The 15457-nt window shown below is 45.3% G+C and overlaps 2 protein-coding genes across 3 annotated transcripts; one reads left to right on the top strand and one right to left on the bottom strand.

Annotated features, from left to right (window-relative positions):
* The first annotated feature begins 12 nt into the window (after window positions 1–12).
* EXOSC1 (exosome component 1) lies at window positions 13–6630 on the top strand. Of its 2 annotated transcripts, none has more exons than XM_084903623.1 (8): window positions 13–126; window positions 239–354; window positions 2187–2261; window positions 3811–3899; window positions 4868–4901; window positions 5401–5451; window positions 5583–5667; window positions 6200–6630. In XM_084903623.1, the coding sequence occupies exons 1-8, from the start codon at window positions 96–98 to the stop codon at window positions 6304–6306; spliced, it is 588 nt and encodes a 195-aa protein (XP_084759749.1). In that variant the 5' UTR covers window positions 13–95; the 3' UTR covers window positions 6307–6630. The 2 variants fall into 2 exon arrangements, with proteins under 2 accessions (XP_084759749.1, XP_084759750.1); XM_084903624.1 differs by having other exon boundaries at window positions 74–126; window positions 4868–4908.
* Window positions 6631–8666: 2036 nt separating this feature from the next.
* On the bottom strand, window positions 8667–15137 carry PGAM1 (phosphoglycerate mutase 1). The gene is made up of 4 exons (XM_084903622.1): window positions 14901–15137; window positions 11419–11693; window positions 10473–10653; window positions 8667–9699 (listed from the first exon to the last, which is right to left on the bottom strand). The coding sequence occupies exons 1-4, from the start codon at window positions 15037–15039 to the stop codon at window positions 9530–9532; spliced, it is 765 nt and encodes a 254-aa protein (XP_084759748.1). The 5' UTR covers window positions 15040–15137; the 3' UTR covers window positions 8667–9529.
* Window positions 15138–15457: the final 320 nt, after the last annotated feature.

Raw genomic sequence — 15457 nt, 5'->3', positions numbered from 1 at the left:
ACCAATTGGCGCGTTTCTTATTGAGGCACTGCACCTGTGCTTTGGCCAATGAGAGGTCGTTTTCGTTTTCCTCGGGGCTTTGGACAGTGGCTGTCATGGCGCCCCCCGTGAGGTACTGCATCCCGGGTGAGTGAGTGATGCGCCGATCGAGTCCTGGATAGGGACAGAGGCGGGAAGGCTGGATGGCCCACAGCGTCTGGGCAGCCGTGGCTGATGCCGCGTTTTTTTCCCCCTGCAGGCGAACGTCTGTGTAACTTGGAGGAGGGCACCCCAGGCAGCGGCACCTATACCCGGCATGGCTACATTTTTTCGTCACTCGCTGGCTGCATGACGAAGAGCAGCGAGAACGGCGCGGTAACGGGGGCGGCCTTCCATCTCCTCGGTCTTTGCCTTGCTCTTAGGCTGCTGCCTTTCATTTCGCGGTCCTTGGGCAAAGGCACTGTGGACGCATCTTCAGTGCCTCACCGGGAAGAGCGGGTCTCTGAAGTTTCTTCCCGCTGTGGTCCCTGCTGCCAGGCACTTGGTTGGCACAAGGGTACCAGTTGTCTGGGGCACCCTTGGTTGTGTTGCTGACTCCCGGGGAAGGATGTTGGGGGAAGAGCAGAGGCCAGCTCAGCCCTACAGTGAGCTGACTCCTGCCCGCATGTTGCCTACTTCTCTGGCTTCATCCATATCCCCACCTCACCCTCTACCATCCGGTCATACAGGCTTCTGTCAGCGTCGCTAGTGCTCTAAGCCCTCTCCTGCCACCGGGCCTTTGTACGCACTTCATCTGCCTGGCACTCTCTTCCCCTCCTTATCCTGTGTAATCCCTGCCTATATCAGATAGCCTAAGTGTCACTCAGAGAAGCCCTCCTGGATCCTCCAGTGGAGGGAGGGAGTTTTGTTTTTGTTTGTTTTATTTAACACAAAGAATTGTATTCCTTTCTTTCCAAGCACTTATCTCAGGATATAATTGAACAGTTATGTTCCCCAGTAGACTCTTCCCCTACTTTAAGATTCATGAAAGCAGGCCTCACCACCATACCTTTAATGCATAGCACAAGTAAATGCTCAATAAACATTTGTTGAAGGCACAGGTTCCAGAGCTTAGCACAGTGTTAACTCAGGATCAGATAAACAATCTTTGAAGGAGCAGCTTAAAGCAGGTAGCATACTAGAAAGAGGATTCAGAATTAAAACACTTGGGTGCTGAATAACTAGTCCTTGATTCTGTTTTATCTAAGAAACAAACTCTCTGGCTTTAAGTTCTTCCTCATTTGTAAAGTGAGAGGCTTTTCATTCAGTTTTGGGAATGTCCTTAGCATTTGTAAGTTTGTTCATTTTCTAGGTATGTTCACATGTCAGGCTCAGTGCTGAGCTCTAGAGATACGGTAATGAGCCAGATACACATGGTCTCTGCTATCAAGGGCACAAACCCAAATTGTAAATAAATAAATGCTCAAATTAATGTGTGGTTACAAATGTGATGATTGCTTAAAAAGAATACTATTGGGTACCATGAGAACATGCAGTAGGTAAACCCAGCCTAGTTAGCGGAAGTGACATTTAACCAATCTAAAGGATAAATAGGAAGGGCTCAGTCCTGGCAAAAAGAACAGGTTGAACAGAGCTCCTGAGATGGGAAGAAATTTGGTGAGCTGGTCAACTGAAAGGCCAGGAGAGCCAAAACATAATGAGCAAGGGAGAGATTAATAACATATGAAGTTCAAAATACTATTTATTATAAACCACCAGCTAATACCATGCTCAAAGAGAAAACTCTACAAGTATTCCCATAAACCAGAAGCAAACAAGTATGACCACTATTATATAACAATGATTTGGAAATTCTAGCCTATAGTGAGAAATAGAAAGAATAAGCAGTATAGCTTTGGGAAAAAGAGTCAAATTATCCATGATTTTAGGCAAATTTTATACCAAGTAATTCCAAGAAAGTCACACACAAAAACTTGTTAGAACTGATCTGAAATGGTTAGTTTATGTCTTCTAGCAGCATTCTTTCTGTGGCCCTCCTATTTTCTAAAATTTCTAAGGCTCTCTGCTCTGGGTTACAAACGAATCTAGTCTACCTGCCCTCATAGGCTTAACTCTGGACCAAGACAATCCTATATTACACTCAAGTCACAGATACCTCTGCCCCAAGGCTTAGCCAGGATACTCACGTTTTATTGTTTTTCTTGTAGCTTCCTGTTGTGTCTGTGATGAGAGAAACAGAGTCCCAATTACTGCCAGATGTGGGAGCTATTGTAACCTGTAAGGTAAGTTAGATGTAATGTTGCTACTTAGGATACACACATCCAGTGCTGAAGTCATGATCATTGTAGGCCTGCACTGTTCAATACGGTAGCCACTAGCGACATATGGCCATCTAAAAGTCAGGAAATTAAAATTTAAAGTTTATTTATCAGAGCCCTAGATAAATCAATTTGGCTCATTAAATAGAGTGTCAGCTTGCTGACTGAAGGGTCCCGGGTTTGATTTCAGTTAAGGCCACATGCCTGGGTTGCAGGCTCAATCCGTAGTAGGGGGCATGCAGGTGGCAGCTGATCAGTGATTCTCTTAATCATTGATGTTTCTTTCTCTCTCTCTCTCTCTCTCTCTCTCTCTCTCTCTCTCTCTCTTTCTCTCTCCCTCCCTCCCTCCCTCCCTCCCTCCCTCCCTCTCCCTTCCTCTCTGAAATCAATAAAAAATATATATATATATTTGAAAAAATGTATTCATCAGCTTCAGTAGCCGAATTTCAAATTCTTCTTAAAAATATATATATATTTTATTGATTTTTACAGAGAGGAAGGGAGAGGGATAGAGAGTTAGAAACATCGATGAAAGAGAAACATTGACCAGCTTCCTCCTGCACACCCCCCACCAGGGATGTGCCCACAACCAATGTACAAGCCCTTGACTGAAATCGAACCTGGGACCTTTCAGTCTGCAGACCGACGCTCAATCCACTGAGCCAAACAGGCTTTGGCCGAATTTCACATTCTTAATAGCCACATGTGGTTAGTGGTTGTCATATTATTAGTCAACACAAAACATTTTTATCACAGAAAATTTTACTGGATTGTGCTGGTCTAAAGATTTCTAGGATAATGATCAAGGCAGCCAAGTTCAGGTTTGCGTAGTTCTTTCATAGAACAGGTTCCCTGAGTATGTAGTTTTACTTGTGTGGGAAATGGGCTCCAAAAGGTGGTAAGAAGGACTATCTTTGCATATCTGAGATGAGACCTTTTTCTGCAGAAAAGTGAAAAACTTTATACTGTTGCATTCCTGTTAAATATAAAGACTTTAGGATGTTCCAGGGGAAATACAAATTAATGCTGTACTGACCAGTAGCTCCAGTACATCATCCCACCCTCCGCCAGGTTACATTAACTTGGAGCTCTTGGTTTCTCTCTTTATAACTTGCTCCAGCCGAAAAATCTGTAATTCTGAAAATAACTGGAGGAGCAGTGATCCAAATATTATGCAGCAGCTGAAATGTAGACTTAAATTCCATCTACACTATAGGCCTCTTAATAAGACCTGCTAAAGATCTGGATTTGCTATCATGCTCTGTGTCTATTTATTGTACATTAGACATCTGTGTTTTTCAAAATCTATACTGTGTTATTTCATTTGATTCCTACGGTAACTCCATTGGTTCTTATTCCACTTTATGCAAGGATAAGTAGTAGTTAAGTTGTTTTAAATTCTATACTTAGTAAGGTTGCTTGGACTGAAACCCTGGTAATTCCTAATTTATTACTGCCTCCTCGAGCTGACACCTGCTAATACTCTAATGCTGACCTTTTCTCTTTTCCACAGGTCTCTAGCATAAATTCACGCTTTGCCAAAGTGCACATCCTGTATGTGGGCTCCACACCACTTAAGAACTCTTTTCGAGGAACTATCCGGTAAGAAGTATTTTGGTCTTCACATTTGCCTCAGCACCTGGAGTAAGATTGGAATTTTTACAAACAATTGCAATTCCTCCTCCTGCTTATTTCTCTCCTCTCTGTACTTTGATTCGCCTCAGGTATTGTCCTAAGAAAATACTGTAATATATGAGTTGGGACAAAAGGAAAAAGTAATGAGAAAAGGCTTAAGAACAAAGCGAAAAGAACTGAGCTAAGCTAGAGATTAGCGGTGTGGGATGATTCAGATCAAAGTAGAAAATACTTTGGAAGTACCTTCCCTTCTTGAATTGAATTTAATATCGATTACATCCAAGGATTGTAGGACATTACCAAGGCTAATGGATAAAAGGGTAGATTCCTACACACACACACCCCCCCCCGTGGATTCTTTTTTCTTTTGGGGGGTTTGGGGGATTATTCTTAGAGAAGGAACAAACAATTCTTTTTTTTTTTAAATATATTTTATTGATTTTTTACAGAGAGGAAGGGGGAGAGAGATAGAGAGCTAGAAACGTCGATGAGAGTGAAACATCGACCAGTTGCCTCCTGCACACCCCCTACCGGGGATGTGCCCGCAACCAATGTACATGCCCTTGACCGGAATCGAACCCGGGACCTTTCAATCCGCAGACCAACGCTCTACCACTGAGCCAAACCAGCTTCGGCAGGAACAAACAATTCTTGTGAAACAGATAAGCAAAGTTCCTTATCCTTTCTCGCCAAATCTGATCTGCTTTTCTCTAGTCAGAGGTATTGATCCTGCTGCTCTATGTGATCCAAGAATGTGAAATGTGGTTTTCTCTTCTCTGTGAGGCCTGGGGATGCTTCTCCACCCTGATCCTCTGGATGGCAGCTGGGTCCTAATTACATCTTGATCTCTGTTCTTACAGCTCTTTGCTAGCCATCTTCAAGATAATTCATTCTCACATATAATTAATCTTTCTGTTAATTTTCTTTTTTTATAGCAAGGAAGATGTCCGAGCTACTGAAAAAGACAAGGTTGTTGGTTGGTTCTATTTTTTTTTTTTTTTTTTTTTTTTTGGCTTTAGGACTCAATCCTTTTAAATTATTCCAGCGAATTTTAAATATCTTTGGGATTGTGGAGTCCAAAGAATTTGAAGGTGTTCCCTCCTGGAAAGTGTAGAATTCACCTCACTGTTCGTTTCCTTTCCATATGAGTTTTGTTTATCCTGTTGACCCGAGCAGGGCTGGTTTACTTTTTGCCTGTGAATCCGGGTATTTATTCATTGCTGTTTCCTCAGACTTATTCTGGACCACTCAGAGTTACCTATTGCCCAAGTCAGATTCCTGACCGGGTTATTAGATTCAAAATCATTCATTTATATAATGCTATAGGAGGAATAAAAGTTGTTGGTTGTCTTGAGTAATGATGACATTACTGGGAATATAAAATAGACTGAGTCTACCAGAGGGGTTAATAGTTTCTTGTAGACCTGATCTAGAGCTATCATGTGACACTCCTGTTCTTTCTTTACAGGTTGAAATTTATAAGAGTTTTCGCCCAGGTGACATTGTCTTGGCCAAAGTGGTATCCTTTATTCCAAGCAGATTTGTGAGCCTTTGTCAAAAGAAGAAATAGAAATAGAGATACAACTAAAGTGGTTATGGGAGGGAAGACTTATAAGCCATCATTTTCCTTTACCGATGTTACGTGACTAGATCTCCCTAGGTGATGCACAATCCAACTACCTCCTGACCACTGCCGAGAATGAACTAGGAGTGGTGGTGGCCCACCGTGAATCAGGTGAGTCAGTCCACTGCCGAGAATGAACTAGGAGTGGTGGTGGCCCACAGTGAATCAGGTGAGTCAGTCCATGTTTCCACATGCTTACCTTTCCCTAGAAGCTGTTTCTTTTTTTCTTTTTTTAATATATTTTTATTGATTTCAGAAAGGAAGGGAGAGAGAGATAAAAACATCAATGATGAGAGAGAATCATTGATCGGCTGCCTCCTGCACACCCCCTCCTGGGGATCAAGCCTGCAACCTGGACACGTGCCCTTAACTGGAATCGAACCTGGGACCCTTCAGTCCGCAGGCCAATGCTCTATCCACTGAGCCAAACCAGCTAGGGCTGTTTGTCTTCTTTTATAATTATTAAGGAAGCAATGTGGATGTAGATGCTGCTAAGATTAGAATGATTGTCTTATATAAATTAAGAAAAGAATATGGTAACTCCATAAGTCAGTGGAACAAACAAGGTTTTTTCTGTAGGAGGGGAGGTTCATTAGGTACCTCAGTGACACTTCAGTTCATACCGAGCCGTTTTCCCTTCTAGGTGTCCAGATGGTTCCCATCAGCTGGTGTGAGATGCAGTGCCCGAAGACCCACATCAAAGAATTCCGGAAAGTGGCCCGAGTACAGCCCGAATTCCTGCAGACCTAGGAAGCTGCCTTTTACCCCGAGGAGGGAGGAGTAGGCTGTTTCCAAGAGTACGTGCTGTGCAAGTAACAACAAAGTGCCGTTGTTTTATTCACATTCCTGGGATCAGCCAACCGCCAGCTCTGGAAGTGTCTGCCAGAAACTAGCTCTGTAGGTGGAACATTTTCCTAGTGAACCTTTCAGTGGATTTCATTCTTGAGAGAGAAATTTTTCCTTTGGAGTCTACATAAATCAACTATATAATGTTGGAGATAGCCTATTCCTTCTGACAGACTTACATAATTTTGTTGTGACACAAACCCTTTTTATTAAAAATATTTTATGGTTTCTGTTGTCTTGAGTTGGGAAGACACTAAACGGTGCCATGACATGTGGAGCAGGTGTTTGCCTGGTGGCATCCCTTGACTGACATCTATCAAGTGCATGCCTGCCCTGGACAAGCCTGATCTCAAATATTTTTTATATTTTATGTGTTTTTTTGTTTGTTTGTTTTTTTTGTTTTTTTTTTTTTTGAATACTTTTGCTAATTGAATACTTACTTTGTGCCAGGCACTAGGTCAAGCACTTTATATACCTGCCCTCATTTAGAGAGAATATGGTTTCCTGAATATTATAGGACACGTGGTAATTCAAGTAGCGTGGTGTAGTTGTGAAGTTATGTGGTAATCATAGTGTTACTGACAGTGAGAACTACAGGAAATGTTTGTTAAATCTGAATTGAAAACGGATGCAGCACTGTTGTGTGAGGTCAGGAAGGGACTTATGACAGGAGGTAAAAGGAATTAAAGAACTTAGAGAAGTGAAGTGAGGATATTCAAGGCAGAGAGAAGCCCAAGGTCAAGTTCTGGAACAAACAAACACATGTTTGAGGATGAGAATGGCATGAAGGTTAAGCATGGAGAGGTTAAAGGGAATGGATGGAATGTAAGTTATGAGATGTCATATTTTGAGGTGTTAATTCAAGAGCCCCACATCTTTTATGTGTAGTGACAGTGATTGAGGGTGAGCTTTGGAGTCAAGTCTCTAGTTCTAGCCTTGAGCAGTTTAGGTGGTTTTGTGTTATTTTGTTTTTAACACTCACCCAAGGATATTTTTCCATTGATTTTTAAACAGAGTGGAAGGGAGGGGAGAGACAGAGACACATCGATTGGTTGCCTCCTGCATGCACATGACCAGGGCCAGGAATCCAGCCTTCAACCAAGATATGTGGCTAGGGTTACTCTATAGTCAAAAAACTAAGCCTTGATTTAGTTGAACTAACGTCCTTTAGCTGTTTTAGTTTCTAGCACTTCTGGCAATTTCCACATCTCTTTCAGCCCCTTTTCTGTAATCGGGATACCAGACCTTTCAGAGGTTGTCAGGATTAGAGCTTGGCTGGCAGAGGAGCTTCATTCTAGCTTAACAGGTGTTTTTTCCTAATACAGTAGATGAGAAAGGTCTTATGGGTTTTCCCATGTTCCAGTGACCTTTTCAAAGGCCTGAGAGAAGGTAAATGTGTATTTACCTTCCAATTGTGTATATAATGTAATTATTCTCCTGCATCGTTATTTTATGAGGTTTTGTGTAATTTTTGAGGATGTTGACTGACATGGCTAAACTTTAGGAGCCAGCCCTGGCCTAGTTACTTGGTTGGAGCATCTTCCCAATATTTGATCCCTAGTCTGGGAACATGAGAACCAATCACTAAATGCATAAATAGGTACAACAGCAAATTGTTTCTTCCCCACTTCCTCTCTAAAATTGGTAAATAAAAATTGCCCATTTTGGCTCAGTGGTTAAGAGTGTCAGCCCGAGGACCAAAGGGCACTTACCTCTGGTGCAGGTTTCCCAGCCCCAGTAGAGGTCCTGGGGGGCAGAGGTGCTAGGAGGGCGCATGGGAGGCAACCAACTAATGTCTCTATCCCTCCCACTCAAAATCAATGGAAAAAATATCCTTGAGAATTAAAAAAAAAAAAAAAAAAAAGAAAAACTTTAGGGGCCAAAAAGAAAAGAGTGAATTAAGCCTACAAGTTAATAGAAAAGGATTGTTTTTTTAAAAAACTCTGGTTAAGCCTTTACCTTACTCTAGAGAGCACAATAGTTTCTGAATTTGACTTTCCAGTCAAGGAGTATCTGGTAACCAGCACCAGTGAGCAAAAGCTGACAACAGGAACGGAGAGCTCGGCCAAGACCTGCTCATCCCAACCCCTCCAGCCTGAGGTGGAAAGCCTAGTAATACACAATTTTGGATCAGGCTGTGTCAAGCTGTGACTGGTTGTCCTTGAGCTCTTGATCTGTCATACAAGGACTTGGGTAATGAAACATTTCAGGTTGGATGTTCAAGCTGATTTCCTGAGACAGGAGATTACATATCACACAGAAAATATTGCACATCACTCCTTTATTATACTGATCTGAAAAAGGTGTAGTAGTTATGCTCAAAATGCTTACTGGGCCCACGTGGCAGGGCCAAGCAACTGGAACGTGATTCAGCACTCACGCACAGTGAGACACACCGGGACATGATCAAGAGACATTTCACTGCCATGAGACAAGGCCGGGGAGGGGTTCTGTAACAGCAGGATGGCTCTACAGGTCAAGGAGCTCATCCCACCGTGGTGAGGAATGGCTTATCTGGTGAGGACCACATGTGGGAATAGTTCAACCGCCACTAAAAACCCCAGAAGGGTTTTTGTTTTGTATTATTTTATAGATATATACTTTTCTTTTGTAAAAGTAAATGCAACACGTAAACATTCAGGATTGATCCCAGTCTTCTGGAGCCAGCTTTTCGGGGGTCAAGGAGGAAATGTGTGACTCACAAGGCGTTCATCTTCCACTGGAATGACTAGAGCCCCCAGTCAGTTCACCTGACTACAGAATAGCACAGGACTGCTCTCAGGAACACAAATAGGCTCTCTTGCCTCTCATTGGTCATGCCTTAACATGGCTCCTCCCCCCCCCCCCCCCCCCCTACTTTCAAGCAGGTCCTTAGTAATAAACAAAACACTAGCAAAAAAACAAGTTATTATCTCTGGACTCTTAGATAAGAGTCTCCCTCGGCTTAGACTGAGGACCCATGCCCTACAGATGTCATTCTGACTAGATTGTACGAAGGGAATCCCCATCTGCAGCTACAGCCTAGGATGCCTACAGATGTGGTCAGTGTGACATGTGCACAGGAGAGATGCAGAGGGGTGGGGTGGGAGGGAGGGTGTCCTGGGGAAAGGCGGCTGCCCACTCGCCTTCACTTCTTGGCCTTGCCCTGGGCAGCCACAGCCTCCATGGCTTTGCGCACGGTCTCCTCGTCCCCCAGGAACTGCATGGGCTTGATGGGCTTCAAGTTCTTGTCCAATTCATAGACAATGGGAATACCAGTTGGCAGATTCAGCTCCATGATCGCCTCTTCAGAAAGACCTGGAAATACCCACCAGGATTAGCCACACAAGCTAGGACTCCACCATACCCCCTGGGTTCACCCTTTATTCTCTAGGTGACAAAGGCTTTGGTTAGAATTAAAACAAGAGGCCCTTTCTGATATTTGAAATAACAACAACGATCTGTACCATACAGATGGATCTCCTAACACATGCCCCCAATATTTACTTCTCAGCCATTGAAAAGCAGGAAAAAGGATGAAAGGTGTGTACTGCATATCTCTTTCCCAAAGTGGGGTTCAAAAGCCCACAGTAGAGCGGGACTTAAATACATCTCAGATGTCCTATGTAGTCCATCCAGCCTGCAAAAACTCAGCAGATCTGGCCGCCAGGACCTCAGGTGAAACAACTGAAGATGCAAATTGAGATCCATGTGTGAAATTGTACCAGGTTGTGATTAAGGACAATTTTATCAGCAGTTCAACTGGCAATCCTAGTCTAAAAGTGGGCATCTCAAACTTCAATGTGTATCTAAATCACCTGGGTGATAGATGCACTTGCAAATCAGGCCTGAAGTGTGACCTGAGGTTCTGCATGTGTAACAGGCACCCGGGGTTCCGGCCCCCTCTGCTTCTCCAGAGGGGCTGAGGAACAGGGGACAGGCTGTTTCCTCCAGGAACCAATCAGACTCTCTCTAAGACTCACTATGTCCAGCCCTTTCCAGAAGGTTCCTTCCTACCAAGTAACTAAATCCCCAATTAGTGGCATTCTCCTTTATCTCTCTTTGAAGGCCACTCTGAAAAATGTGCGTACCTTCTAGATGTTTGACAATGCCCCGGAGGCTGTTGCCATGGGCTGCAATCAGTACCCGTTTCCCCTCCTTAATCTGGGGCACTATTTCTTCATTCCAAAAGGGCAGAGCTCTGGCAATAGTGTCCTTCAGACTCTCACAGGAGGGTAGCTGATCTTCAGTGAGGTCTGCATACCTGCGATCCTAAACAAAAAAAATCCAAGCTCACCAGTTAGTAGCAGTTGTACCTGTTCTGCCCATTCCTCATTCCCCAAGGGGTCAAAGTGATGAGTCTCTCCCAAGAGCACAAAATGCAGTGAGAGAAAAAAACAAAAAAACAAAATGCAGAGAGCCTGCGGAAGGGATAATTATTATCCTGCCCCTTTCTCCCCATCACCTACTACTAGGAAGTCTAACAGTTCAAAGAAGCATACAGAAAAGGAGAAGAAGGCTCTTCCCAATTCATTTTATCTTACAATGGGCTTAAGAAGGCCCTACACCTATAGATAGGTCTTTACAAACTATGGCAGTGGAGATATTAAAATAAAGATATAAATTATTTTTACATAAATAACAAACAAACAACTAAGTCTTAACAAGTGAAAGCCATTCCTTAGAGAAGGGATTACATATAATTTATGAACTGCTTTATCATAAATTATGAACTCAATAGGACTACACCACACTAATAAAAGCTAGTGAGGCCCAGATACCCTGGCTGATGGGGCTGGGTGGTTAGAGTGTCAGGTTTCTACCCAGCATGCAGGAGGAAACCAATCAATGTGTCTTTCACACTGCTATTGCTCTCTTCTCCTCACCCTCCCTTCCACTCTCTCTCAAAATCATTGGAAAATATCCTCGGATGAGGAATAACCACCTTCCCCCCCCAAAAAAAAGAGTGACCCAGATTCTAATCCCTGGTCCTAGGCTGAGTGATCCAAGCCCCGGTTTGTACACACTCGTACGTACCTTACTGATGTTGCTGTAGAAGGGGTGGTCAGGCTCCATCGGTGGGGGTGGGATGTCGTAAGAGCGCCTCCAGATCTTTACCTGGGCCTCGCCATGCTTGGCAGCAGTTTCTGCTTTGTTAAGCCCAGTCAGACCCCCATAGTGCCGCTCATTGAGACGCCAAGTCCTCACTACAGGCAGCCACATCTGGTCAATGGCATCCAGCACCGTCCAGAGGGTCCGAATTGCTCTCTTCTGCACCGAGGTGAAGCAGATGTCAAACTCATAGCCAGCATCTAGAAATTGTAAGTTCAAAGTGATAAGCTAATCAGGTCCACTCTGGAGTCAGAATTTTCTTACGTATAAGTACAGGTAGTCCAAATGAAAGATATTTGGCAAATATTTCATTTATTATATTCTAGCAGGAAAAGCAATATTCTGCCTTCAGGTAGATAAAATGCGTTGACTTATGTTTACAGTTGACAAAGTACCTTCCACAATCTTTCAAGAAAAGGATCCTAAAAACTTGGAATCTCTTAATAAATGACATTTATAGAAGGCTCAACCATCTATCAGGCTCTGGACTAAGTACTTAGTGTTTAGTCTTCATAACAATCCTAGAAGTTACAATTCTTAAAAGCTATTCTACAGATAAGAAAAATATAGACTAGATGAGTTAAGCAAATTATATAAAGACACAGCTATTACCTGAGATTAAAACCCAAGCTGTGTGTGATCCCAAAATCCAACTTATAACACCATCTCTAGCTTCCTCCATATTTTCCTAAACCCTAAGGTTCTGATGTTTGTATTTTAGTTAGAACTATCACTTCTGACTGATAATTACTAATATATTTCAGCCCTCTCTGACCTCTGGTCTATAATCAGTGTGATTTTTGAACCCCCAACAATTAGGACACAGCAAGAGCTCCTTAAGGATGCTGATAAAACTTTGTGGCATGAAATTATATTTTCACTATACAATACGGAAATCACATCACAACCTCTGTGTCCCACAGTTCCTTTCTTTCATATCAGTGTCAGCCTACTCCTGAGCACCCTGAGAAATATACACACATACCTAGGTCAACTGTTAAACCAAGGTTAGGAGATAGCACTCCCAGGAGAGAGAGCAAATGCCGTGCACTGCCTGACTCATTTATACACAACTCTCTCCTCCACACAATAGTTACTGAGGAGTGGCAGTCAAGAGTTTTGTTGGCCCAATAAGTAGGTTACAAAGATTAACCTTACTTCATGTTTCACGAAATTTTATTCTCCCTCCCCCTGTAAGGGGGATGTGGCCCTTTCCTTATTATGCAGTAGCACAGGGAAACAGTCTCTTTTCCTCCATGAGGCTACAAAACCCTCTTTGAAATTCGGCAGACTTTCCTGAGTATTGCCTCATACTGAAGTTGCCAACAGTCATTACTGAAAGTGAATCGAATTTTCCTTCCAGTCATTCAACTGAGAAGGAGGCCAGTAAGAACTACACCGATGGGGGAAGAGAGGCTTAGTCACTAGGAAACCATCACCCACAAGGGAATAGGACACAGCTCATCGCTGAGCCTCAGAACAAGTCTAGTAGACTCAGTTACCATCTCCTCCTAACCTTAAGGGAAGGGAAGGTGCCCCCCAAAAAGCTGAGTCCGTAGGAAGCAACTACCCAAAGTGCAAGCCTCCCATCTGAAAAACTACTGGTTATGTCACTGCCGTTATTTTCAAGGGCAATGGAATACACAAATGGGATACATAAATAGGTCCTCAAGGAGAAAAGGATTTCCCCCTTAGGACTCTTAAAAGACATCCTAAAGCTTGTTCCTTTACCTTGCCCATCAAGCAAAAGCATAGTCTAGGACACTCCCAGGGATGGATTTGCTGGTGTGGTGTGGGGTGGGGTGGGGAAACTCAGTTCTCACTAGCTTCCTCTTGAAATCAGATTCGTCTATAAACCCTACTATTAAAGTCCTGATAAATTAATCTAGGTCTTCTATATTAATTCATTTATTACTAATGGTCTTCATCATTCAGTTTTTGCTTTTAGTCTTTCATTTATTAATATCATAATCTTGATGCCCATGATAGGCATTAAGATTTTAAATGGGACTTTTTAAAACTAATGCTACCGACATTTACTTAAATATTGAAATAGGTTCTGTTATCTTAAGAGAGATTACAAATTTAACCTTCTGATCAGTCTTAGAGGACAGCTACAACGTCTTTGTCCCGGGCTAATCAGCAAACTACCACAGACCCATAGTTCTTTCTGGCGGCAGCAGGGGAGAAAATGGCCTCCTTCACCAGCACCGTCCCTTTCTCCGCCTCTCCTGAACAGTATGAGATCGCACCAGGCCATCCCCGCGTATTCCCGCGCCTGCGGCAAACTGCATTTCCCAGACTTTCCAACCCTTTGCTCTAAGAAGCTAGAGAGAGCAACCTGGGGCCAAACACCTGTCCCAAATCAACCAGGCATCGGTGACCTGGTTTCTTTGTCCAGGGGTTAGAAAGGAGCAAGGCCAGACCTAGCCAAGCACCTCCTCAGTCCAAAGATCCTCTGGCTTGCTGGCAGCAGGGAAGGCTCCCTCCCTCACTAGCATTCCAAAATCACAGACCTGTCTGCCACAGGAGCAACCTGCCCAGGCAAGCTTATCTCACCGCCACCTCCACCTTTGCCCGGCGTCCTTGGCCAGCAGCCTACCAATTCCTCACACCTCCCCTTACTCAACCAGAACCGAAGCCAATGCACTGGACTAAGACATGACCTTGGACAAGTCATCTTTCCAATCCTCACTATCCCAACTCTAAAAGAGGGCCAGGAAAGGATGGGAAGTTAGGGCAGAACATCTGTGTATTTTACGGGGCTGTGAAGAGGATCAACTGGACCCACTCATTCATTCATTCATTCATTCACTGAATTACATTTGCGGGTGCATTTTGTGGACAGCATTTGTAGAATGCCGCTGAGCAGCAAAGGCCGAGACAAGAAAGGGATTTCTTGGTAAACTGATGCCTGCTGGACATCCCCCCCCCACCCCCCCACCCCCCACCCCCCCACACACACACACACACTCTCCCGCCTCAGCGGGAGATAAGCTTGTGGCTTCCCTAGGATCTGCAGCAGCCTCTAGAGTAGGCTTGGTTACGGAAGCTGGAAGACACCGGGCATCCAACCCAACAACCCGCCCGGGAGTTACTAAACGCTCAGACCAGAAAGGACAATTTCGCAAGGAGACGTCGTGAAGAGCACGGCGGGCTGCCGGGGGGCCGCCCCGGGTCCACTTCCTGGCACGAGGCCCCCCCACACGCTACTGGGTGACCTTGAGCAAGTCGATTGATTCCCCGCCCTGGGCCCATTTCCTCAACTGCAAAATGAACCGCTGGCGAGATGAAGCCCAGGGTGTCGGCCCTCTCCGGGAGGGCGGAGGGCCGAGCGAGGCGGCCCTGATCGCGCAGTGCCCGCCCAGGCCCTCGCACTCCCACCCCCGGCCCGGCCCGCTCCGCACCTCGCAGCGCCTGCCCGCCGCGCTTGGCCTCCTCGTGCCCCGCCGGGCTCAGGTCCGCGTCGTACCAGCCGCTGAAGCGGTTCTCCAGGTTCCACGCGCTCTCGCCGTGCCGGATCAGGACCAGCTTGTAGGCAGCCATGGTGGCGGTTCCGAGCGCGGAGCAGACTGAGGCTCTGCTGAGATTCGGGAGCGGCGGGCCGGCCCCCGCCGCCGCCCCCGCCGCCGCCCCCGCCCCCGCCCTCGACCGCGCCTGCGCGCTGGCGCCCTAAATCTTTCCACTGGCCGGTAACCACCGTCCGCCTGCCGGGTGTGCGCATGCGTCTGACGCCGGTGCAGCGGCCCGGCGGGGGAGGAGGGGGAGCCGTGGTGCGCTAGGGCGCATGCGTCCCCCGCCGCCCGCCCCGCGGCCGCCGCGCCCGTCACGCAGCGCACGTAAGCGCCCGGCCCGGGGCGGCGGCGGGACTGGGGGCGGCCCCGGGGCGTGGCTGCTGGCCCGAGTGTTGGCAACACACCCCGCCCTCCCAGTGCAGCTCTCATTCATAAGCTTTTCCTTGTAG

This window comes from Pipistrellus hanaki, assembly GCF_964339955.1.
Source record: "Pipistrellus hanaki genome assembly, chromosome: 14".
Lineage (NCBI taxonomy): Eukaryota > Metazoa > Chordata > Mammalia > Chiroptera > Vespertilionidae > Pipistrellus > Pipistrellus hanaki.
The sequence above is the reverse complement of the archived record's forward strand: the minus strand, read 5'-3'. Positions and strand labels throughout refer to the sequence as shown.